Raw genomic sequence first — 26,958 nt, forward strand, 5'->3', positions numbered from 1 at the left:
GATGGACTTAACCGCCTCGCAGTGTGATGCCCTGAGAGTTGTCAAGGTTTTGGTTGTGGAGTATCCGAGAGGGGAGCAAGGGCGGCTACGGTTGTACAATGCCGAATAAAACGAAAAAGGACAAGGTAAGTTAGGGAATTGACAGCATGTTATAAGGACCGTGAATAAAGTTTGCACGAGATGCATTTGAGTGCTCTTATTTAGTAAATAGTGTCATTACCAGACATTTAGCTGTGAGCGTAGTGTCCCATCACAGTGTCGCTAGCCAAGCAGCATTCAGCACCAGCTAGCCGCTACCCTGCCAAGTTAGCACTTGGTACATTGTGCTGCCTCATTTAAATAAAGCACTGTGAGGTAGTCTCTTTTGAATGCATGTGCTTTGAGGTCTGTTTTGAGGGACACATTTAAGCTTTTTAAAGCTGAATTCCAGGGTCGTGTGAATGATATTGACTGTGAAGTAACGTTAGCTAGCTAGCTAGCAGTAGACTTACCAGTGTTCAAACAGAAGTGTGAGACTGGGTGGGTAGGTATGCTATATTTAGCAAAGGTTTGTGCATGGCGGCATTTATTGGTAGACTGGTACAGTCACTGCTTGACTGTTGACAATCACCCTTATCCGCTAATATCATGATTTTCTTCCAGGAATCCCCTAAATCTGGCAAAGTGGGCAAGAGCGGGGGGCAGGAGAATTCAGAACATGAGGTAGGACCTTAATAGACATTTCCTGGGGGGCAGTATGTTAGTGGTTTGTCAGACATAATGCCACTGTCATCACTGGTTAAAAATGGAGTGCACTGTTAGTGAGATAATGAATTAACACGCCCAAATCCCTGCATTATCGGTGTCCAATGCAGTCTTGCATAGATTTTTTTTTTGCACGTGATGCTGCTGAAAGGGGCCAAGATCAAGTCCTCAAAACCAAAAAAATATTATACTCATGATGAAAAATTCCTGTTCCATGGGAAATATTTTGTCAATACATGGTTATTGTTACAGTATTTATATGGCATTTAAATTACAACTTCTAAATGTTAGTATAAGTGGAATACTTTTACAGAATTGTGTCCAACCCACCACAAAAGCTATTTTTATTGTAACTCTGGTAATATCAAGACCTTAGTGTGCCCTTGTAACTGTGTCTAACCCAGGTAAAGTTAGCCACCTATAGAGGAAGCCCCAAGTGGACTCTCACTTCTGAATGTTGGGCCCTGCCTGCTCTGGTGAGGCAGGTGGGGAGGTGGTCTTTATGTAGTAAAGCAGGAGAAACAAGACGACACAGGTTTGATTGCTGTAGGCCTCATGATTCTTTCAAAGTGCCATTATAATTCTTGCAACCAATATTTTTTTGTGTACCAAGCATTGTGAGATAGACAAAGTAAGCTATGGATTTTGTTTTGGCTTCTGTTGAGTACAAGATTCACTGGCAGATTAAACTGTATCTGGATCATTGCTGTTGGATTATAACCTGGTGCTTATTTGAATATGTGTGATGATCAGTTGATGGCGCCCGCCAAGTTCTTTCTGTTTCTATATGTAGTAAAACTTTTGACATTGAATTCCATGTGGCAACATATGGCAAACATGAACAAAATGCACTAGAAAATAGTATTTAGTCTTTTGGTCACCACAATTGGTCATGTGCATAAAATACCACTCACCAATAATGGAGAGTCAGTGGGAACACTGAGCTTGTTTCTCTGCAATGAGACGGACCCACCTAGGGGTTCTGGGAGACAATGACACCCGAAGTGTGTTCTATATATCCAGATTTTGGTTGCTGTCACTGCAGAAAACCCTGCTTCATAAAGATAGGATGTTGGAAACGGAAGCAGTGATTTCATATGTGGTGATCTCTGGATATTCTGCTGTGATTTTAATCCAGGTGTCCAAAGACACTTTTTACTCATTTTAGCCAGCTTGTGGTCTTAATTATTGGTAACATGATTAAAACTGGTATGTGTCAAGCGTGTTACTAAAAAAATAATCATGTTTCATCTGGTTTTTCAAAATAAAACATCTTTGAGAGTGTGATAGTAAATGAAACTGAAATAAATGAGTAATTTATTCTTTCTGTGTGGCCCGGTACCAAATGACCGGTTCCGGTCTGTGGCCTGGTGGTTTGGGACCACTGCACTAATCTACGTAACTTGCAATGTTTTATAATAAAAACAGTCATATGGTCTGACGTGTTTTTTGACATTTTGCTCACATCTGGTTCAATGACCCAATACCCAAAGGTTCAGCCCACATTCTGAACTGTTAAACTTTGTGTTGATTAGGTAAAGCACAGGCATCTGGTGTGAATCATTGTCAGATTATTGTACTGCAAGGTCATATATTTTATTCTTAAAGAAAGATAAATCTTTTCAATGGGACCAGGTGCAGATGAAATGTACCACAAATTCAACAAACATCAGAATTAGGTCAGAATTCTTCCACAAATTCTACAATCACTGTTTTTAAAGGTAACTGAACTAATTGTAAAAAGTTTTAGTTTACTTCATTCTTCAAAGAACCAGACACTTTTCTTTTTCATGGGAAGTCAGAAGTCTTTATGCACTTATTTCAGGGTTGGATGACAGCTGACATCTGTTTGTGGTACTTGAAAGGCAAAAGGTGGCCCTCCTCTGTGCTAGACATTCAATGTTCGTATTGTAAGGGCTGCTCACCACCTGTTATTATTCTACTGGCACACTTGTCAGTTATGTGCTTCCTCTGTTGGAACCAATATACTGTATGTTTTATTCAAGTGTTGTCTTTGCCTTAATTCTAATTAGTTATGAAGAATTTAAGTATGTGTTCATCCCTTGTTGACTTTTGAAATTCTTTTTTTTTTTTTTTTTTTCTCAAGCACACTTTTAGCAGCCTGCTTTTATGCAGGGTAATAATCCTGCATGCTGTTGTGTGTCAGCAACCATACAGCAGATCTAATGCGCAGGTCGTATGTCAAATGGAAATTGCTGGGCTCCAAGCTGTTGTTAGCTCTCTCTGCCCTTCCTTTTCTCTCACACACTTGTGGTTCCCAGAAGCATATAAGAGTAAAGAGAGTGTACATCATATACAAGATTTTTGTTTTTGCTATTTTGGCAATGGGCACCTGAGAGGTGGGACTTTCACAGCATGAAATTAGAAAATCCTAAATAACAGATGTTTCTACTTTTGCTTAACAGACTTTCATGTCAGAGTTAATTCTTTTCTTTGTATTACATGACCATATAATCTAGTTTATCATAGAGGCTAACACAGTTTAATTTCCCACTTTACTCTACAGCTTGCTAGTGGCCGAGCTCATAAGCTCTTCTCTTGTAATGCTGCAAACTTGAGCTGGGTCTTAAATAAATTTGATAAATCCCCTGTGACTAAGACTGACACAGCTCCACTGCTGCATCTGGTAAAGTAAGCTCTGTGCCATCAGGTGTGTGTTGATGAATAGATCCCAGTAGGCAGGTGGGACCAGCTGTTAAGGAACTTGCCACATTTACTTGATCTGGGTTATAACCAGCCTTACAAACCTGTCATGTTTTTTTTGTTTGTTTTTTTTTTAAAGTGTCCTGGGACACAATTGGGTGGCCTCATAAGTAACAAGAAGTTATAATAGTGAGTTTCTCCTTGTGAACTCAGAGTTTCAAGATAAATGTACTGTTAAAAGTAGTATCTTTAGTTTATGTTCTTATTTACATAATTCTAGTTAAATAAATGATGACTTACTTCATATAATCAAAAGTCTGTAGAATATAGCAGTCAGGCAGTCTGAATGATGGTGATATGAACACAATTTTATCAGACTCCTAAAGAGGCATTTTTATTCTGTGCACTACTGTTTAAAATGCACTTGCTCTTGCCTCAGTGTTATTAAAGTGTGTGGTTTTTTTTTTCTTCTTTTTTCTTGTTTCAGCAGAGTTCTAACAGGAAGACTAGCAATAGTGTTCCTCCCACCACACAGCTGTTAAAGGGGAAACAGCCAGGTTCCCAGACACCTGTCAAAAAGGACAAGAGGCAGAGTTCCTCTCGCTTCAGCTTGAGCAACAACAGGGAACTGCAGAAACTACCTGCTTTCAAAGGTATTTATCTGTACAACAACCGAATCCTACAGTCTAAACACATGATGAACTATTGCGTGCACTACCTTTTGAAGCTGTTGCATCGACATACGTACACATTTGAGTGCATCAAATACATCTGATATTTCCAGTTTGAAGGTTCTAAGCTTGGTTGAGGCATTGCAGGCAAATCATTGTAATAGTAATGAATTTAAACTGTTTTGAAGCATGAGACTCAAGAAATGACCCAGATGTTAAACATAAAACAGAATTTTCCTGTAGGCAGGTGGTGAAAAATACACGGACTGATACTCTTGACATAAAGATAAGTGCAGGCTTGAAACACTTGCATACTTACCAGCACACACTGTTATTTACTCATTCTTTCTGAACTAAAATGTCTATGAACATCCCCTGCCACATCACCCTCATTTTAATACCAGACTGAGCATACCATTATGCAATACATGGAAACAAACAGAGGACGTACATGGCATGGACTTTGCGCTGGATTTAACCCAAGCATCTATATTTAGTTGTAATCCAGAGATAAAGCTTTAATTCCGTGGTCCTTGTGTTTCAGGATGTTGCCAGTGACCAGATAAGCCGTATCTGGCTGCAACGCAATTTCTTTTCTCTTCTTCCCTTTGTCAAAGAAAAATTGACATATCTGTGAATAGTTATTGGAAATATTACTTTAATGTATAAACCCACTGCAAGCATTGCACCAAACTGAAAATCAAGGAGTAGATAGTAGGTCCTAGGTGTATTGTCTGTGCATGTTTCTGAATATCTAAACATGAATACACACAGCAATGGTGTCTGCTACTTTTTTTCCAGTGCTTTAAAAATAATTGTCTAAGCAGCATTGTGTTGAATGTAACCTTGCTGTTAAATAGATTGAATATTGTGTATGATCATGTGTGCACAGTGGCTCAGTACAAAGAAAAACGCTTTAGTACATGCTATGCAAAGTCTTAGGAGTGTTTCTGTATGACTTTAAAAAAAAAAAAAAAATCATAGCCTGTACTACAGAACCTAAGATACACAAACACCCCACTTCAAAGAGGTAAGAAGCTTGTCTTCTGAGTTCCAACCTTATACCACATCAATGAACTTACTTTTTTGCTAACTTTGGTGCTAGCCACCAAATAAGTAGAGCAATGTTTTTAGTTTTTCTAAGGGAAAATTTGAATACCAAAGGAAGCACTCCTATTCAGAAGGATTTTACAAATGTTTCTTTTTTTTAGAAGACCTGGCTAATAGTATAAAACTATCTGACTTAAGGTGATGGCAGCTGTTTGGCGCCATTTGTTTGGCATTCAATATTTTGTGTAAGATTATCATCAATGGGCACATAGAAGAGATGAGGCTAGCATAAAATATACCCGTATTTTTGTTTTGGTTAGCAATTAGCTTGTGCTGTGTCAGGAAACCAATAAGCATAACTTAATTTCTGATAAAGGCTGCTCACTTCCCACACCACAACGAGGGTTTTAATAACATTCTGCAAAACATTATCCCGCAGTGGCCTGGTAGATGTTATCACTCAGTCCTGTCCAAACAGGCTCCTCACTTAGCCTGTTTTCATTCCAGACATGTTCACCACCTCCTGATAGGAACACATGTCCGTGAGCTTGTCCTGCAGGGCCACAAGGTTGAGGCGAGACTGAAAACCCTGACCAGAAGCAGGTCTTTCCCATGAACTCCCCCCAAAACAAAGTGCATTTGTTATGACTGAAGAGTGTAATTTACATGTGCTTTTGCATTTAATAGCATAGCAATTTAAAGGCTTCCTGTTCAAGACCCATATGATTTTAAAAAACCTCTACCAAAATACACAAATTTGTGTTTTGGGAAAATGCTTTTAGGAGATTTGTCTGACTGCAGCTTGTGAATGGGACATAAATCCTCTACAGGTGCTTCTTATTTCCTTGTGGTTTCAAAATAATTGCCAGAGAGCACAGAACAACAGTTGTTCTCTCTGTATGTGTTCTCTTTCAAAGCAGGAGCTGTCCTGCATGAAGCATCTGTCTTACAGGGTTTGTTGCCATCTGCTGGCTAGAGTTTTAAGTATGATTTAGAGTAGCATTGGTTACCTGGAACAAACAGTTTAGTTGTCAAAATGTAATCTAGTCCTGATGTTTGAAACCAAACAAAATTAACAAAACCATAGATTCCAATTAATTAATTAAATGTTTAACTGGTTTAACAGATGAAGACACTCATTCTGCTGGAGAGGATATTTTTTAAGATATTGAGTAATGGATATTAGATAGACCTTATTCTCTTTATTTAAAAAAAAAAAAAAAAAAACTTAAGGGCACATTTTTAATATTTACGCAAAGTTAAAAATATATCTTCGATTGTAGTTGAATGAATAGCGCTGTGCAGGATCCAAAAGTATAAAAAATGAAGCTGAAACTCATGCAAGTATTTAATGTGGTTGGCAGATGCTGAAAGCAGGATGCACAGGGCAAAGTAGGTCTCCACCACTTCTGCAAGTGGCAAAGAAAGGACTCACACATCTCATGATACTTTACCTGTTCAGACATCTCACATAAACATACAAATGCTAGCCTTTAGTAATAATTAAAAAAAAAACAGTCAAGAAAGAAACACAAATGTTGACATATTCAAGTGAAATGCAGTACACCCAATTGGACATTGTAGCATCCTGCCTATAAAGATGAGTCAATTCTATAGTAGTTCTCACTAGGGGTTGAGACTTGAATGCATATTTAGTTAAACATACAGATGCGTCCACTCACTGACAGCTACAACCAACACAATTTAATTGTCAACTTTTGAAATGAATTATGGTAATATGTAACACAGTTGTATTAGCAGTATTTATGGTGATTTCTATTGCATGCATTCAATTTATAGTCATGCAGCCACAGGTGTTTTCACTTAGCATGTCAAACATTTGTAACTGGCTGAGTCCCAGACTAATAATACCAAAACAATTGTAGCCATGGATCTGTTCATGACTCTTCCTGTTTTAAGTAATCAAAGCAGCCACAATGAACATGGCCTCTCTCATCTGAATGGGTCACTTTCTAAAAGTGTTTGAGTACGCAGATAAATGTGAATTGTTCTAGGACACATTTGGAATATGTTTTGAAATGTTTCTATCATTGGAAACTACTTAAGGGGAAATTAGATTCAGCTACTGTTAAAAGCTTTATTGGTTTCTCCAAATAGATTTGAGCCTTAAGCATGTATTAAAGAGCGCCATAACACTGAAGATCAGCAGACCTCTAAATGAACCCCTCAGCTGTGTATTTTAGCCTGGCCTGTTGCAAGCAGTGATTGATTTCGAGAAAGCTCTACTATAACACAAGGAAGTGCACTCATGATGCCTCACAAGTTCACTCTCTTTCCACTGCCAGAAATAGCACAGGCACAGAAAAAAGCTCAGGCTTGCTAAATGCATGTGCCAAAGGAGCATTTGGAGAGAATATTTGTAACAAGTTGGTGTATGTAGCGTTGTCTTGTCTTGGTCAGAACAACAGATCTTTAGATGGGAGGTTGCCCCCCCTGGCTAGAGAGCATAATTGCAAGAAAGTGCCCTTTATACACTCAGACTATTACAGACCCTTCTACTGTAATGCCCCACTGTTGTATGTATTAGGACCAGCAGTTGGTCAGTTGTTTGGTGAATACATTATTTTTTGGGGATGTACCCATTCCCATTTTTCAGTGTAGACCAGTTGAAGACATTCATGGTGTTCAGCTTGCTGACAAACATAGATTGGAGGTTATCAGTGCTCCCATCAGTGCTCCCATCAGTATAACATAAGCAAAATTTACTCAGACCGGAAACCTGGAAGAAATTTATGCAAATATGACACACTAACACCTCCTGCACAGAAGTAAAAACCCACAGGGAGGAGTCTCACCATGCAATTGTGTTATAATGGTTGTGCTCTCTGCAAATAATGTCTTTGCACCCAAAGAACATATAGTAACTGTAGGCATAGGGGGTATTTGACCTTAAAAAAATAACCCAGGCTGCTGTGATTACAAAACTCAGTTCTCCAACTGTTTATATACAAGTGTTTTTTTAAAAAAATTAAGACCAAAGGTGAAATCACAGCTGAACAAAAGAAACAATATTGGCAACAAATAATTTTATTGGCTTATTTTTGGCATATAAAAAGATAGGTTTGGAATGCATTTAGGTATCTATATGTTTTCTTCAACTATGAGACTGTCTTTGTTAGTACAGGTCTGGTTATAAAATGCTAATCCTCAGGGGGGTAAGCAAAGCCAGTTTGCACAGGAAATGACTTTTTCCTTAGTTTCTCAATTACTTGCTTCTTTGAATGCCCCTCCCAAACTGATCTAACAAACAATAGAAAATTACACATTTTAAACAATATGTTTTCTTATATAAATATATAAACACCCCTTGCATTCAAGTTGCATGGTTCTGCTTGGTAGTTAGTACCTTTAAACACAAGAGTCATTAGTCTTCTACCTACTGTGTATGTATTCCCATGGTTCTCATGGCATGATGACACATGAGTGCTCACAGGGATTGGTAATGGTATGCGTAATGATGCAAGTGCTATGGTTGGCTGCACACTATGACTCATAATTTCATAGGTTTAATAGAATGCAGTAGTTACAGGATTTAGAGTGTAATGTCTGACTGTGGGAAGAAATGTCTTTTTTAATGAATCAGATTTATTCCTCAATATTCTTGTATTCCATTTATTTTCATGTAGCTTGAGAATATCATTTTATTGCTTTTACCCGTCTGCATGGCTGGGGCTGTGCCCTTTTTGTTTTGTCCCCACTGCTGCAGAGACAGTGTTGCTCTGCATATGCACATCCTGTGTTGGTCACATTGAGACTTCCTGCCTTCCTGTTTCTGTCACATACACCTGGGCTCAGGCTGTGCTCCTGGAGAGCCATCTGTCATGCAAAAGCACACACAAAGACAGCACACACATATGGATATAGAGACAAAACCAAAAATGGCTTTTATCTGACAGTGTTAAGTAGTTTCTTCTTATAAACCGCAGCTTCTTTTCCTGTTTTATATTAAGCAAGAAACATGTCTGAACCTGCCCTTTGGCTGGCTACCTAACACTTATGGTTGCATGTGTTAGTTTTGGCGTGTTGAACAGTTAATGTTGGTTTTGAGTATTGTCATTTGTCACTTCAGTTGTGGTATTGGGGTTTGTTTGGGTGTTGGTCTGTGAATGAGAAAGAGTAGAATTTTACCCCTTCTCTGATCCTTATGAACAGCCTACATTTTGAAGAAATGTTTTTCTTGGTCTCATTCTTGTATATATCAATACAGGCTAAAGTGTATTTGGATCTGTAGTATGTGCTTTAAAACTCCTAACAGATGTAGCTGCTCCTGCTCCAATCACTGTAACAGTCCCACCCCTTCCCCCTCAGCCCACGAGCCAATCCTTTCCCTCATGTTTTTTTTATTCTGACAGTCAGTCCATGTGACTGCAGCCAGCCAACCAGGTGGCTGTTGTGGGGGATGACATCACTAACTAGCTGGTTCCCTCCACCAGCAGGGGAGCTTCATTTTCTGCTCCGACTGTTCGTGCTAAAATGGAGGCTGGCTCCTCGCCTTAGCCTGGGCTGCCCTCTTCTCCTGTCTCCTGCCTCAGCTCACTGATGTTGGCATGTACTAGAGCTGCCAGTGGGATGGTTCTGGATGCACCGAGCTCCAATGGGCCTTTCCAGCCTGTGGCCCTCATGCATTTTAGAGGTGAGAATAGGAAGTTTACCTCTTCTGCTGCTCTGTGTTTATGTGTTTCAAGGGGAGATGGGCAAGAATGTTGTCATTTAGTAACAGCAGCTGTTAATGTGCATTTTGTAGGAGATATTTGTGTCATGACTTTTCCAAAGTTACTGCAAGAGACAGAGCCTTATTGTCTTAGTGGCATGAGTATTTTTGGAAGAAGATTGTCTGTATGTCAACAAGGAAGAGTTTTGCCAAGACATTGCATAGTTTAGCCTCTGTCAGGGAGGCAGGGCGAGAGAGTGAGAGGGAGTGCTGGTTTTGAGTCTCCCATCCCCCATCAAGACTGCTGATGTCATAGGAAGTGAGGTCAAAGCTTGTTGTCTGTTTGTGTGTGTCTGTATTGTATGGTATATGATGTCAGTTCACACACATCTGCTCCGCTTTTTGCAGTTTGATGTGAGTTGGTCTCATGTTGTGAGTTGGCATTAGTTGGCCTTTGAATTGACACAGAGTATGCACAAAATGTTTGCCACTGGTGCCCGTTTATTAATCATGTCATTATATTTTCATCAGTAGATGTTGTGGTATTTAAAATTTTTGCTTGGGAGCAATTTGCATTCACAACTGGTTTCCTGTGTGAAAGCTGGAGGCTTTAGATGAGTAAAGGTTATTCGCCCATCCATGCAGAGAGGTGTATGTGTGATGTCTGCAGTTGCACAGCATGTCCCTTAATATTTTAGGCCTGTTCAGAAACCCTAGTGCTGTTGTGTAACAGGAGCATGATAGACCTTTTGGCACACAGGGGCTGAAGTGGTTTTTGGTGGACCCATGCTTAAGCTCATTAGGAACCGACATTCTATATACAGGTGTACTGCACCTAAAATCCCTTGTTACATATTAATTATGTACAGGAGGTTTCTCATAACTACACAAAAACTTATCAAAACAGCAAGAATTATTCTGTATTTTTTTCATTTTTAATTAATTAACATGCTTTTGGAGTGCTTTAACATGAGTTTTCATGCTTACTGTCAAAAGGTCTAAATATATATATTTTTTTTTATCGCTACTGTATGCGCTAATGAAGCAGCAGACTGATGAACATATAAAGTGGCATGAAGGGCTTCATCATAAATGGGCTCATGGTTCGGCACAGCTTCTTCACTTTAAAACTGCAGGCTGTTAGAAAGGAAGACACAACACAAGTATATGCTTCACTGTACCCATCACAATTCTCCATGGATTTGCTCAGGGTTAAAGCAAATTACTCTTTGACCTTTTGATGCTGTCAGTTAGATTATGGCCTGTAGTTTCTATAGATGGAATCAAGTATGATGTTACTGCACAGCTACTTACAGACTTGTCACTATTTTACACTGACTCTGAATATAGACTCAAGTGTTTTGTAATCAGTTGGCCTGACTACTTGTTCCAAGCCCTAAAGGCTGATATGCACTCCATTAGGGGTCCTTTTTAGAGTGCTCTTTTTCGGGGTTGGTGGTGGGAATAAAAGCAAGAGCTTGTTCAGCTCAAGAAATCAATTCATAGTCAGAAAATAATTACAGGTAGCTGAATTTCATTTTGTGTGTTGAACACCAGCTGTATTCATCTCACAACATGGAAGTATAGAACAATCTGTCTGAGTCCCAGGTTCAGGTTCTAGTCCTTGTGGGAGTATGCATAACCTACTATACTGAATCTGGCGGAATTGACTTATTTGACCGGTGCCAAGTGATAACATATTTGCCTCTGACTCTTGTTCCAGTACACCTACATTCTACACACACGATACTAAAAACAAGGCCATGTAGGAAATACTGCAAATTAATAATACCAAATCACTGTATTGGCTGTATTGAGCAAGAAAGTTTCTGTTTTGTAACCCAGCAGGGATCTTTCTGTGTGGAGTTTGCATGTTCTCCCTGTGCATTGGTTTTCTCCTGGTACTGCAATGATAATGAATGAATGACTGAATGAATGAATAAATTGGGTGTATTGACAAAATCTAGAAAGTTTGGTAAGTTTGCATGTTATTCCAAACTGTTACTTGTAATTGCTTGGTAAGTTCATATACTTAGTCTGCTGTGTTGTTTGTATTTGCAGTAAATGTGAGTACATTCTGCTGTCAATTGTGGGTATGTTAGTTTGTGTGGTTTGAACTTGCAATTAACATAATCTTTTTTTTTTATTTTTTTTGTCAGTTTAAAGTCTGCCAAGGTTTGTAACTGAAAAGCAATTACCTGAGTACACAACTTCTCTGTAATCAGTTTCACATGATTGTGCATGATGGGCCTTGACTACAAATTGCTCTTTTTCCCCAGTCTGCCACAAGTCGTTACTCTGTGATGCACTTTGTGTTCTGTTATATGATGAGAGTTTGCAGTAATTTAACTTATTACACCCACATGCTGATCACTACTATTAGAGGCTTGATAATCAGATAACAATTTAGTGTTTGAAGAATTTCCTGCTTCCAGCTTCTCAATTATGACGGTTTGGAGCTTTTTCTTGCTTTGACGTGTTCTCTTTAGTCGTGCTTGGAATTATTTATGTTTTACATGGTTAAGTTCGGTTGATGTCTCAGGACTGCATTTGATGGGCTCAGCAAATTAGCAGCATACTATTCCAGTGTAACAGCAGCAGTCTGCATACATCTCTGATTATCAACGGTCACCCCCTGGTCCAAAGTCCTGTCTCTGCATGTGGTCACCATGGCAATGTACACATGTAGGTTGTTAATAGGGGGACAAGGCTGAGTCAAATCACAGGATGTGACAAACAAATGAATGTTTTAATGTTGCTGATTTGATAGCTTTACACTATTACGTTTCTATGGGTCTCAGGTTTTCTAGTCTCTAACAGAGACTAGGCAACCGAAGGTCCTGATTTACAGGAGAAACTCTCTCAATTCTTTTGTCATTATTTACAAGCTGCTACTGTTATTTTGTTAGTTTGAAAGCAAAATAGTTCTTCCCTCAGTGAAAGCAGCATGTCTCAGTGCTGTCCCTACATCATAACAGGTTGCATAGACTAACTACTAATTACCATTACTATATCAGTTACTGAAGATCTATATACCGTTGATGCCGGAGTACTGATAAGAACCAGATAAGAACGAGTCAACATCGTATCAGATATATTTACATGTATCAATATGGATTACCTGTAGATTTAGCATAATTCGTTTAAATTGACTAATTTATGATATATTTTGGCAAGTAAATGTTTTGATTGAGGTGTGGTTCTGCAATTCCTGCAGGTTGGTTTGAGTCCTTGCATCATTAATGTGTCGGTGACACTGTCTTTGAAAGGTTAAATGATTGATTTAGAAAGTCTGCATGTCACCATGTGAACTCCACAGAAGCAAAGTACTGTGGCAATGAACCTGAGTAACTCTTTATTGCAAATTTGTGATGCAAATTATCACTCTCTTAGAGAGGTTATTGGAGGAGGAAAAAAACATTTTTGGCATTGATAACAAAGCTCTGGAGCATACAACTCCTTGCGTAACAGAACTTAACATTACCTTTACACTACTGCTGCATTGCTTCTGAAAGACAGTTTCAGAGGTGGGAGCATCATTCATGTTTCTTTTATATCATAAACATTCAGACACTTTTGTCATTTCTCTGTGGACCACTCTTTGGCACTTTTTTTTGGTATCATTTTTAGTTCATTTTTGTAAGTATCTGGTTTCTATAGTGTTTCAGAAAATGTTGCTTAAAACACCCTGTAAGGGCAAGTTATTGCAATTGTCCTGCATCATTGCTTTGACACAAATACAAACACATGATTATGATAATGGGATGAAACATAGTGCTTGATAAGAGTGACTGTTTAGCAATCTATGTGATAATAAGGTTTTATGCTAACAGAGCTGTGTAAGGGACGATTTCTCAGATACAGTGTTATTACTGTGAATGTGTTACTGTTTCTTTCTTTTGTTAAAAAGTATTAACAGGCTGTTCTGTAGAATTTGTTCCTTTTAATACATAATGGCAAACCTGTTAAATCCCACCTTCTTTCCTTCTGTGTCCTAGATGTTCCCCCTGCAGAGCAGGAGAAGCTGTTCATCCAGAAGTTGCGCCAGTGCTGCGTCCTTTTTGATTTTGTCTCAGACCCACTGAGTGACCTGAAATGGAAGGAGGTGAAACGGGCAGCGCTGAGCGAGATGGTGGAGTACATCACCCATAACAGGAACGTCATCACTGAACCCATCTACCCAGAGGTGGTTCACATGGTCAGTATTAAAGCAGTGTGAATTAGAGACTTGGAATTATTATAGACATTCACATTGAAAAAAGCTAATGATCTAAGATGGTGTTTTATTTTGAGCTATTAAATGCTCCCTAACCTAAAATGTAATTATTTCCAGTGGACCTAAATTTTGGTTTTAAGGCCCCATTACAAACAGCTTAGTCACGTACAGGAGACACTTTGGTTTGTCTTGTAAATTGAGACCTCCAAAACATCACTGAACCACATAAACAGGGCAGTTTTGTTTTGGTCTCGTAGTTTCACCTGTGTATACATTCTTATAGAAATTGTTATATTTCAGTATCATCCTTTTATCTAAAGACAGTGAAAAGCAAAAATGATAGAGTAGATTAACTGGTGAATTTTATTACATTTCCATATCTTCAATCCAAAATAAGCTTTGGTACTATTGGTAATGCAGTATTACTATTTTGTGGGTGTTACTGTGTATCAAATAGTACCATAATGTTTATGAAACATAGAATAATTGAATCTGAAGTTTGTGTTGTTCATCAAGACCATATCATGATGGCTTTACACAAATGAAGGCCTCCCTTTATTTAAATTGCATCCACAATCACATATGGTGGAAAACCATATGTGATATTATTCTGCAGTTGTATAAGCCTGTTTAATGGAGTAAATTCATATTATTAAGCTCCATAAAACATGTTATTCTGATGTCTGTCTGACTCTGATACAGTAACTATTGCAGTACTTCTGGTTGGTTAGGTTTATGAATGTTCATTTACTTTAGTCACTCAGTTACATGGTTAGAAGAGTTTTCATGTCTCACTGTGTTTTAAAGGATTTTCTTCTTATTTTAAAATCCTGAGTGGTGATGTTTGTAAATATAACCTTGAAGAGCCATGCAAGTTAGTACAATGTGTTGCTGCTTTTATATTCCATTAACCTCTGATCTGCAGTTGGGTTTTATTTCTGCACAATGGAAAGAAAACTTACAATGGTTTCCACTGCTTGCAGTTTTGACTACTTTCAGATGCGTTTAGTCTTTTTGGATCCTTACTAACTCATGGATGATTAGGTCACTGTGGGGTAAACCTTTTATGACTCGTACCTCTGCAGATCTGAACCTGTTCCTTCAGTCAGGCCTGCAGTCAGTGTGGCTGTCATTGTGTTCCTACAGTATATTGATTAGAGATGTGCTCCTTTTGACGCTGTGTCCTGGACGTGTTCGTGGTGCCAGGTTTGCTTTTCCAAGCCAAATTTAAAAGCCTTTGATGTTAATCAAAGCTCTGCCTCAATTTCCCCCCATCCTCCTCATTGGCTTTATTTGATCAGTGCAGCAGAAAATGCAACAGAGCTGTCAAATCAGCATGAAAATATACTCTTATTCCTGGCAGCCCCTTTCCCCCACCCCCTTAAAGACAAGGACTCTTTGAAGTCCACTGATGGCTTTCATCATCAAAGTATGGAGACTGACACAGCAAACGCCTTTATAACCATAAAGAGTGTATTCTTATGTTAAAGCTGGGCACATTATTTTCCCCCCTTAGCCCATGTTCTTCAGGACATGTTTGATGCCTCGGTTGCTGAAACTGTACAACAATATTTTGGCAGAGTTTTGGATAACATGACACTAGCTGTTTCATTAGTCTTGTTGTCTGAGAGAGTGGGTGGAGGAGCATGAAATTATTTCTGCTGAGAACATAAACATGAGGATGAGTGAGTGTGTTTTGACCTTTAGTCGACTGCACCCTGTTGTCTGCAAAGTGAGAATACACTCAAAGAGAAAGTAGATGTATACTGCTCAGGTGGGGGAATGCTATTGCCTGGGAGACAGGCCAGCAAAAATGGGAATATTCAACCATCAAATGAAATGTTCAGTCTTTTTTAAGGACTGTAAAAGACTGACTTGTAAAATACTTTTTTTTTTTTTTTTAAAGTAGAGGCAAAGTAAAACTATAAATTGTCTATTAACCAGTTAGCTTAACCTACACAACATTGTACCAGTGATGGTTGTTCCATCTGCAGTAAAATAGCCAGCACATCAGTTTCACATAATTTTGGCATGGAAAGGTTGCTTGCCAAAGCAAAGAGTATTTTTGGCAGTCAATCATCCCACAGCCTGTAGATTATTTGCTCTAATATTGTAGGATAAGTTACTGATTATGAACAACCTTGTTTGCTATTCAAATACTGTGCCTGATGAATTTCAAGTTTCTCCCATCACTTTCATTATTTCAGCTTTCGACTCTGTTTTAGAAGCAAACGTTCAATGTCTGGTTGTCACAGTGGCAGCCAGAGCTAATGTTTACCCAGGTTTAGTTAAATGTAATGCCTGAAAAAAAACACTTCTTCCTGACTTCTTCCTTCCTTCATTTTTAATTTAGGGAAGCATCAGCTGGCTCTGTTGTTTTAATATTCTGTAATGTATTGCACAGTGAACAAATTGAATCATGGTTTCATAACTCCTAAGTCTTGATTGATCATTTCTATATTTTCAGTGGAGTGTTTACCTTTCCTGCTTTGTTCCTGTGTGCTTTTCCTTAGTTTGCTGTGAATATGTTTAGGACGTTGCCGCCGTCCTCCAACCCCACAGGTGCTGAGTTTGACCCAGAGGAAGATGAGCCTACGCTAGAAGCTGCATGGCCACATCTACAGGTGCACACAGCAAACAAACTGGAGGCTGGACATACATTCAGTTGTTACTTACAAGATTTTTAACCTATAATTTTCCTCTGCAGCTTGTCTATGAATTCTTCCTACGGTTCTTAGAATCACCTGACTTTCAACCAAATATAGCCAAAAAGTATATTGACCAGAGGTTTGTAATGCAGGTAAGCACATAAGAGTATATGTGTGTGTTTAAGTGTAATTTCCTTATTGTTGAGGGCATGATTTTGTTGGTGCTGTGTTTGGTGCTCACTCTCAAAAACCTTTTCTTGTGTGCAGCTTTTAGAACTGTTTGACAGTGAAGACCCCAGGGAAAGAGATTTTTTAAAGACCACTTTGCATCGCATCTATGGCAAATTCCTGGGCCTGCGAGCGTACATTAGGAAACAGATTAATAACATTTTTTATAGGTGAGTGTGTGTTCGAATTGGATGTATCAGTGCCACTTGTGTTGTTTTTGGGAGTAATGGAGTATGTTCTTTAAAATGTGCCACCATGATGAACTCACATGTTTCCACCTGCCTGTTTTTCAGGTTCATTTATGAGACCGAGCATCATAATGGAATAGCAGAATTACTGGAAATATTAGGCAGGTAAGAGCTTTTTGGGGACAGTACACTCATAAATGTTTTGCTGCTGTTCTTGGTTTTAGAATATAGTTTTTCTTTAGGTTCATTTACAGTAAAAGTCATATATGTATACATACATTATGTGTCCCCAGATGTTTTTAGGAGTGTAATGACCATATTTTTCCTCCATAGCATAATTAATGGATTTGCATTACCATTGAAAGAAGAGCACAAGATATTCCTACTGAAAGTCCTGCTGCCTTTACACAAAGTCAAGTGTCTTAGTGTGTATCACCCACAGGTAACTGTTTGTGTTGAATTATTCTTTGCTCTACCATAAACAAAACATTGTAACATCAGTGTTCATTATACTGTAGTTTTTAGAAATAACAATATTGTCTTTCTCCCTTAGCTGGCTTACTGTGTGGTGCAGTTCTTGGAGAAGGATAGTACTCTCACAGAACCGGTATGATTTGATTTATTAAGATTATGTCATTAATATTGTTGATTGAGTAAACTACATTACCCTTTTCCGTTCAAGATAAAATCCCAGCATGAACTCGGCAACCGCTGGACCAAAGTAGTGTTTTAACCCTCCTGTTGTCTTTACATTGTGTATATGCCCCTTGTCTTCTGGGTCAAAATTGACCCACCCTTAGTAAAGATTTAAAAATAAAGCAATTTAATTTCATGTTAAATTCCAAATGTATTTTGCATGAAGAAACATCATTATTTCTTAAGGTACTGCAAAGGTACATCACAAACGTGCTGAAACAGGTTTGAATGCAATTTTCTGAAGGCACTTCCAATAATAGTCAATTGTGAACAACATAAATGAGAAAGGCAATCTGAGAGGGAACCACGACCACTACAGTAGAACACATCCCCTATCAAACACAAACACAATCTCAATACCTCGCAGGGACAAGGTAGTCAATGAACAGCTTCTACAACTGCTGCAGAGGGTGCTGAAGCCTATCCCAGCTCTCTTTGGGTGAAAGGCAGGGGTACACCCTGGACAAGTCACCAGTCCATCACAGGGCCACATAGAGACAAACAACCTCACACACTCACACTCACTCCTATGGGCAATTTAGAGTCACCAATCAACCTGACATACATGTTTTTGGACTGTGGGAGGAAACCAGAGTACCTGGAGAAAACCAACACAAGCACAGGGAGAACATGCAAACTCCACACCTGGAGTCATCTTTATGACATTTTGTGCTGCCATCCTGCCCTGGTTGTTTTATGGTGATGAGGACCATGTCATACCATTTTTTGACAAAAAAGTTTCTTGTTTAGCTTGATGGGTTTCTTCATCTAAAGATGATGCATCATGCTCTGGGTTGTATTCCTCCCCATCTTCTTCTTCAGATGCCTCCTTATCTTCCAAATCAAATGCACCTTCCAAATATCTAATGTTGGAAAAGTCATAAAATTTCAAGCTGACAAAACATTTAAGGGGTTTTCTCTGCTGTTAAACACAGTTTTGGGTCATTTTTGACCTGAAGACAACAGGAGGGTTAATTCATTAATTTCATTAGCATGCTATGTTCTAATGCAATTTGTCTGACACTCATTAAAGGCATATTTGTGTAGCCAGTGAAAATATGTCAAGTAGTCCTTTATTATATCTTCAAGACAAGAGGAAATGCATTCAAGTTATTTTGAAAAAGAGTTGGTAAACAGAGAAAACAAGATGTCAGCCACTTGTTTGCTGAGCTTTTCTGGTTCTCTATATTGTGTAATTGCAGAAAAACAACCTTGATCTGGTTTTAGTGGATTTTAGAGGTCCTCAGTCCTGGGTGACAAATGCAATGATATACAAACTATATACATAGCTCTCTGCATTTTTTGCAGTGTGTGTGTGTGTATATATGTGTGTGTATATTTATTTATTTATTTATTGATTGATTGATTGATTGCGTAAAATGTCTCAGATGTTCTTTAACTTTTAAAACGGTGGGCAGTAGTTGAACAAATCATATGCCCAAACATTCCTCTTCTTCAATGAACATGCCATCCTGTGTGTGCAGACGGTGATGGCTTTGTTAAAGTACTGGCCAAAGACCCACAGTCCAAAAGAGGTGATGTTCCTTAATGAGCTGGAGGAGATACTTGATGTCATTGAGCCTTCAGAGTTTGTCAAAGTCATGGAGCCCCTCTTCAGACAGCTGGCCAAATGTGTGTCCAGCCCACACTTTCAGGTCTGACATTCATTTCAGTACACATAATGTGTGCTGTGGAGGTAATTTGGATACATTTTCTTGTTCCCACCAAAGGTTTTCCTATGTAACCTGGCATAAACTTGTTTTAATAGGTGGCAGAGCGCGCTCTCTACTATTGGAACAATGAGTACATCATGAGCCTGATCAGTGACAATGCTGCCAAGATCCTGCCTATTATGTTCCCAGCCCTGTACCGCAACTCCAAGACCCACTGGAACAAGTGAGTCACTACTCTGGCTTCCCCCTGTCTATTTGTGTGTTTGTCTGTCTGATGGGTTGTGATCACAGGAAGTACGTAAATCAAGTGACCTATGGTAAACTTTCTGTGTCCGCAGGACAATCCATGGTTTGATCTACAATGCTCTGAAACTCTTCATGGAGATGAACCAGAAACTGTTTGATGACTGCACTCAACAGTTCAAGGCAGAAAAAAGCAAGTAAGTTACAAACAAGACATCACATCTGAGTTTCCAATGCAGCTACAGCTCTCATGGTCTTATTATAATGTTACAAACGTCATACAAATTAGATTGGAAGTGGAAAAAAATCTAAGCAGATGAGTAAACCAGAAAAGTAAACTGATACACAAACTCCAGAAATACTTTGAACAGAACAGATTTGGAGGATTAGTGTATCTTGGAGTAAATTTTTCCTTCCAGTCTCTAATGCTATTGTTTGTACTATTCGATGTGTCAGAGAGAAAGCCAAATGGAAAGAGAGAGAAGACGCATGGCTGAAGATTGAGAATCTAGCAAAGACGAACCCGCAGGTAAACAAATGGATTTAAAGCCAATAGATCTATTAATGCTGCAGAATCTCACTGGCAGAAGTCAGGTTTCAACATTGCATAATCCTGTATCACTATTTTATGTTCTGACTACAGTGAATTCAGTCTAGTACAAGTGCTTCAGCTGTATTTGTTTAATCACAAAACTTTGACTATGAAACATGCACCAAAATAACATAAATAAGCTAAACTCTTTAATGTTACTTCCCTTCTCCTGTCCCTGTACAGTTTCTGATGTATGTTGACTCAATGGGCTCAGGCAGTCCAATGGACATGGAGACAGACGGGCCACTGCTAGATGATGTCAACATGCTAAAGAAAGCAGTAGTGGAGGAAGCAACACAGGTAAGGAAGCAGGCAGAAAACTCCTTTACTCTGTCGCAGAAATAGTGTCCTCTATCCAGGTGGTTATTTAGCCATAACACACACTGGTCATGTGATGGACAAAGTATCATCCCAGCTGTTTTCTGACAATCTGAAAACTACCTGTTTTACATTTGTCTCGAATTTGTTGGCCTTGGTGTGGGATCATGATCATGAACATTTAACTCAAACCATACTTACTTTTCAGAAACAACTTTGGATGTGCAGCTTTTAGCGAGACATGCTGATCAGATGTTACTTGCTGAAAGTGTGAGAAGGCAGAAGGCTTTTTTTTTTTTTTTTGTTTTGTTTTGTTTTGGTCTGTGTTGGATTTTTAAAGTTAGGAAAATGTCAAACTTTTCTCTTTACAATGGCAGACAGACTATACAGAAGGTAAATGTGAGTGAGACAGGGTGGACTGTGTGTCAGTGTTGAATGCTGCTGATGTGTCGCTGTCCCTCTGTCTGCATGTGTCCAGATCCAAAAAGATCAGCGTAGAGAGCGCCCATTGATGCGGAGGAAATCGGAGCTCCCCAAGGACATCTCCACTGTCACAGCACTGGAGCTGCACCGGAGAGCCGAGGAAATGTTGACAACGCATGATGGCCACTAAGAGACCAACCCAGATCCACCATAAACCAGCAGCAGCATCCACAGATGAACCACAGGCCCACGGAGGCCAGCACAACAGAATTCTGGTATCCTAGCCCAGCCCAGCACAACACAGAACTGAACAGTCCCTGCTCCACCTGACACAGAAAATGTTTAACGCAGCAAATCTAAGCCTAGTTCGGCTTTTCGGGACATGCGGTGCTCAGTCCTTACTGGTCCCCTTCCTCCCCCTCGTTTCCCTGCCTGGTTGTTATCCAGCGGAGACATCTGTGGAGTTGGACAGTCCTGCATGACCACGACATGCACCGTGAACTTCACCCAAGATACTGTAGTGTTATCTCCTTTCCTGTCCTCTCAACTTTGTTTTCGGGGTGCTGTGCTGCCCCCTTCTGGTCATTTCTCTCAGGTGTTCTGTTCTGTGTGTGTGTGTGTATGTATGTGTGTGTGTGTGTGTGTGTGTGTGTGTGTGCGTGAGCTGTTGTCTCTTTTTGCCTCTTCTTTATAGATGTCAGGTGCTTGTACAAGTAATATGAGCCCCAAACTGGACTTCTTCGGTTTAATTTAAGAAAAAAAGAAAATCAGACGATGTGAAAATGTCAGTTCTTCTATATATTTAATATTAGCTATTTTTCTCATAACATTTTAACTAGTTTATATTTTTTCCTACATAGTATATTAGGATCTCTTCTCAGAGTAAAACACACTTCCTATCTGTGGAATTGTTCTGTTTGGGCTTGCTATTTTACTCAGTTCATTTTCCATTAGCTGTGAAAATTCATTGATCGTTCTGTTAACCAGGACAGGGTCATCGGGGACTCGCCAGCAGAGTGTGTGGAATAAAACATTCCATTCATCAAACAGGGCTGGCCTGACAGAGGTCCAGGGCCCAAGTTTTTCATCTACCAGATCTAGTGCCAACCTCTCTCAGTATTTCTGTTTTTTTTTTGTTTTTTTTTTTTTAAATGATTCTTTTAATTGTGTAAAAAGGACACAGCATGTGCCCGTGGCTCAATCAACGGCCAGTTGAGGTTATTATATGCTTAGATGCATTTGATTTGTTCTTGGGATGAGTCCACTTTGAGCATGGTTTACTGCACCAGTTACATGAGAGGGGATAGTGGGATTTATTTTTGGTTCCCTGTTCACATCCAGCCATTCTAGGAGTGGGTTTGGTCATTATCATTCAGTACAAGCCGGCATCGTTCATGTGAGGCTCATGAGAGGTCAGAGAGACGTTGTTGCTCGCCTGGGATTTACACAATGTTGCTGTGTGTTGAAAGAAGTCAAACAGGGCAGATACTGTGCTGACGGTGATCGCTTTTTCTACTCTTCTCACGCAAGACCCTTTTATTTATAAAAACACTTGTTAGAGATTATACTCTGTCAGAGATGAGGTATGTTTGGTTTGAAGAGGTCAAACATAAGCCTTTCTTTTTTACAGTGCCTTTTATAGTATAAGGGAATATTTGCTCAACTGAGAATCTAGTGGTAGCATGAACACAAATGCTAGATCATTTAAAAACTGTAACATTAGTTTCCAAAATAAAAAATAAAGTGAAACAAAAAACATGCATTGAAGTCCGTGCTCAGCACACCTCTGGCCAGTTGGACTCCAGCACATGCCTCGTTGAAGCTACAAAGTCACTTTTGTGGTTAGAAGCTAGAGAAGAGGAGTAGAGTGGTCACCTCTAACCACTTTGGCAATGAAGCACTTCCTGGTGAAACTTGAAAGAAATTAGAAACACAACTGAAAAAAAAAAACAATCTAATTAAAGAATTGAAATCCGTGATGCTGTTTCGGTGTGTGGGATCACCACCCATGATAATGTTTCCATTCTGTGCACCCACTGTCCCATTCCATTTTTAAGTTGTAAACCCCCCACTGCCCAGATCTGCACTCTGGCTGTAGCCCCTTCCTTCAGTTAAAAGCCTGCTACTACCCTCTAGATCTTATTTGGAAATCTGTTTGATCTGCTTCTGGATGCTTGCAATTTCTTTTTTTTCTTTCTTTTTTTTTTTTTAAATGTGGTTTTATTCTTTCCTTTGCCTGCAGAACCTCTTGTCACTGTTTCAACTGAATGTGCAAATTGTAAATACTGCAGTCCCCTTGTTCTGTTGTTTCCATGTTTGTCTTGAAGAACAACATTCACCAAAGGCTTTTAGAAGAAAAGACTCACCCCCTCCACCCTGGCTATTACAGTGAATTCAATGAAAGGAAAGTGATTCCATCCCCTCAGTAATCTGCATCCTTGGATTGTTGGTTGTCTGGTTTGTCATGCGGTGCTCAGTGGAGCACAGTGTTGGTGACTGTTGTTCTTATTGAAATGGGTTTAATATTGGCTTCTTTGGAGCTCTCTTCATCTTACATAAGCTTTGTTTTTCTTTTAAAGAAATATTATTACAAGTGTCCTTTAGTATACATCTCATACTAAATGGCTTCGTCTAATACTGTACATATAATGTACTTTTATTGTGTTTTAGCTATTATTAAATGGTAGATTTCATATTTTGTACAAAATACACCATGTACAGAATACAGAGGTTATTAGCAACTCCAGACATTTGGTATGTGGCACGGACTTCAACACATGTGAGTATTTACATTTAGAAACCGTATAATTTTTTTTTTTTTTTTAATCTATTTGTAATCCGACATTTTTTCCGTTTTGTTTTTCACCAGACATGTGTTGAGATCCTACATACATGAGCTTTTTGTGTGTGCTTTTATCCAAATCTCCAGTGGTGTACATCTATCTATATACAGCAAATAAAGAGAACATGTGAGTTTTATATTTTCATCTTAAAAAAAAAACCTCCTCTATGAGTCATCATTACTTGCATTCAAGCTGTTTTTGTTTGTTTGTTTGTTTGTTTTCTTCTTCTCCCCCTTGCAGCCCTCTTGATGGGACCCCAGCTCACCTCCAGCCTGTTAATCAAAGAACCATGAGGATCTTAACGGAGAGGTGATGGTCAGCTTTACGTGGCTTCAGCAGGTTAGCTTGAGCAGCAGTTTCTATGTTGTTGGTGAAGGACATGGTGTAGAGAGAGACAACTAATCATTGACACTTGCATGGTGTGCTCTTAAAAAGTCTTAGAGGAATGAGCATTAGCAGCTTCTACTTGTAAAGTTGCTGATGCAGTTAGCAACGTGAAGCTCTGTGTTTAGTATTTGACACAAATGAAAGTAAATAGAAAAAGATCTGGTAGTGATTTATTGCAGCTGCAGCATGGGTGGATCACTGCAAGGCTACAAGCAGAATCAGAAATTTTCACTGAACTTGGGCCACAATCACTGTCAAAAGCTACCAGTTCATTTTTTTACATATAGTAGTTTGAGTCCCTGTTTTGAGAGTTGAAAGAACAGCAAGTTGAGTTCATGTTTTTAGTGTCCACCACAACTTAAGTGTAAAGGTATCCAGAAAACTGGTTCAGTTCTTAACAAATCCGTCTCTCTGCAACTAATTATTTCAAACATTCAAGTTGATGTAGACTTTGGTAAACCAGAGTTTGAAATATAGAAATTGTGACTCAAGTTCAGCTCAAGGTCAGTTTGTTCAGTCAGATGCTCCATCCAGCCTTTTACCCGAGAAGCTATTGCGAATGTAAAAGTATAAAAATATAAGCATGTGTTTGACACTGAAAAGATAAGCTCTGTGTCAAATTACAGTGTATATACAGAAACAACAGCTTCTCTCTGTTAGCTTTGCTATAGTATATATTATTAAATTTTTGTTGAAATTTCCTTCAATCATGACTTTATTCAAAAACCTGAAATGAGATTGCAGTCCTTTGCTGCCACCTGCTGAACAAAACGGGTAACCAGTCAATATTCAAGCACTTAATTTCTTATTGTACTGTCTCTGAATAATTTGATTTGTTGCTTCATGTTTATGTTGGCATATGTGGCTGTGTTTATTTGAAATCGGTTATTTGGTCTGAAACATGGACATTTAATTCTAGCATTCCTGACTAAACCGACACTGATATTGTGGTGTAACTCTTTTTTTTTTTTTTTTTTTTTTTTTTTTTCATACAGTCTAATTTGAAGGACACTGCCTGTTTTTCTTTAGGAGATGTTGCTAGGTGCAGCAATCATCCATTCACACTTGCTTTAACACTCCCTAAATTGGCTTGTCTGGGGTCACTTAAGTTCCCCTCATTATTTGAACACAGCAGTGAGGTTTGGCACCCGCCCACCCTCTTGTGTCTAGCACCCCCGCTGGGATCTTCAGCTGAACCCAAATGAACCTGCGGGGACTTAGAAAACAAATAGACCCACAAATATTTCACTTCCAAAACAAATGTTGGGCTGTTGCCGTGACACTGATTATGACACAACTAAAAAGACATTGTGCCCTTTTTGTCTTTGATCACGGAAGTACTTCACCACTACACGTTTTATTTGATGGATTCACTGTTTGTGCATTCCACAGAATTGCAAACATACATTTCTGTATTTACTGTAAACTAACAAAATTCTGTAGCATAATGGTCTTTGTCTCTAAATGACTGTCCTAATGAGGATGCAAAATTGTTTCGCACAAAAACCCCCAATTTGCCTCATTATCGACACATTGTACCCCAATTATCAAAGAGGAAATAATCCTGGCTGAATTCGTCATTGAGTATTAAAATACGTCAGTGGTTTTTGTGGGTGGTTAAATGAGTCTGTGTATCTGTCTCTCTGCTCTCAAATGAGGTCACTGGGGTTCACTGTTTTTTGCCTGCAGTCGGAGTGCTATAACGTCATTTTTGACTCCAAATATGGTGTGTTGCTTTTTTTATTTATGTATATGTTTATTTTTTGAACAGGATGATCTGGAAGCCTTCTTTGGCTGTGAGTGCTCTTGCTGTGCAAACTCATCCCCCCGGTCCTTGCAACCAAAAAACATCTCATCACGACAGGAGATGTCAGAATCCATCGCCATGGAAACAGTGCTCAAAAGTTTGGAGCATCGACCCCTATTGTGACTACATCCAATCAGATTTTAGGAAAAGCTTTCAGCTCTGCATTGCTCTGTAGCATGGTGTGGGCACATCTGTGTGGACCTGACTCTGGGACTGAGTCTGTGTGTTTGTGACGAGTAGTGACTCATCACATCACCCCGGGATATGGGTGAGGGGTTGAGGTCCGACTTAGCCCTGTGGTCTCTGTAGCACCTCTTGAGCAAAGTGGCGAGTCACACCTCGTAACCCAACTGCCCCTCCACCACTCTCAGCCCTCCACTCCCCAAGGGTGCAAGGGTGGAGGGAAGTTTGGGGTGCAGGCCAGTCCCAGTTTCTTTGATGCTTGACACTCGGCTTCAAAGTCTTCTGTGCATCAAAGCCGGGGACTTGGGATCAGGCCCAGCAGCACTCAGGCATTTTGCCATACACACACAAGAGAGAGAAAGACATCCGGCTCTAACAAGGCTATCTTCCTTACAGGGGGCACGACAAGACAAAATTGGTAAAATTATAGTTTAGGGCTAAACATGCAGCCCAGCACATTATTAAAGTGTTTTGGTTTTTTTTCCAGGGCAATAATCAGAGTTGAAGTGAAAATAAGATGCTGGGCTGATTTGTAAAGATCTATGAAAATGGGGCAAAGACGATTTAGCACCACAAGTACAGTTGTATACATTATATGCGCAATGGTGGAAGAAGTACTTAGATTATTAACTTAAAGCAGTTTTACTACAGCGTAAAAATCCTCTGTTGCAAGTCCTTCACTGAAAATTTCAAAGTAAAAGTACAAAGATTT

The 26,958-nt window shown here is 39.2% G+C and overlaps 1 protein-coding gene across 5 annotated transcripts; it reads left to right on the forward strand.

Annotated features, from left to right (window-relative positions):
• ppp2r5cb (protein phosphatase 2, regulatory subunit B', gamma b) lies at positions 1 to 26,223 on the forward strand. 5 transcript variants are annotated; one of them, XR_003296342.2, is made up of 18 exons: positions 99 to 125; positions 643 to 702; positions 3,896 to 4,061; positions 13,800 to 13,999; positions 16,531 to 16,641; positions 16,725 to 16,817; positions 16,933 to 17,063; positions 17,187 to 17,246; positions 17,415 to 17,523; positions 17,635 to 17,688; positions 19,262 to 19,432; positions 19,546 to 19,673; positions 19,789 to 19,890; positions 20,150 to 20,222; positions 20,469 to 20,585; positions 21,082 to 23,995; positions 24,110 to 24,208; positions 26,028 to 26,223. XR_003296342.2 is itself a non-coding variant. In XM_026318569.1 (16 exons), exons 1-16 carry the CDS (start codon positions 99 to 101, stop codon positions 21,214 to 21,216), a joined length of 1,734 nt encoding a protein of 577 aa, XP_026174354.1. In that variant the 5' UTR covers positions 1 to 98. The 5 variants fall into 5 exon arrangements, 3 of the variants coding, with proteins under 3 accessions (XP_026174354.1, XP_026174353.1, XP_026174355.1); XM_026318569.1 differs by lacking the exons at positions 24,110 to 24,208; positions 26,028 to 26,223 and having other exon boundaries at positions 1 to 125; positions 3,899 to 4,061; positions 21,082 to 21,216; XM_026318568.1 differs by lacking the exons at positions 24,110 to 24,208; positions 26,028 to 26,223 and having other exon boundaries at positions 21,082 to 24,020.
• The last annotated feature ends 735 nt before the right edge of the window (positions 26,224 to 26,958 follow it).

Source organism: Mastacembelus armatus, chromosome 24, assembly GCF_900324485.2.
Source record: "Mastacembelus armatus chromosome 24, fMasArm1.2, whole genome shotgun sequence".
NCBI lineage: Eukaryota > Metazoa > Chordata > Actinopteri > Synbranchiformes > Mastacembelidae > Mastacembelus > Mastacembelus armatus.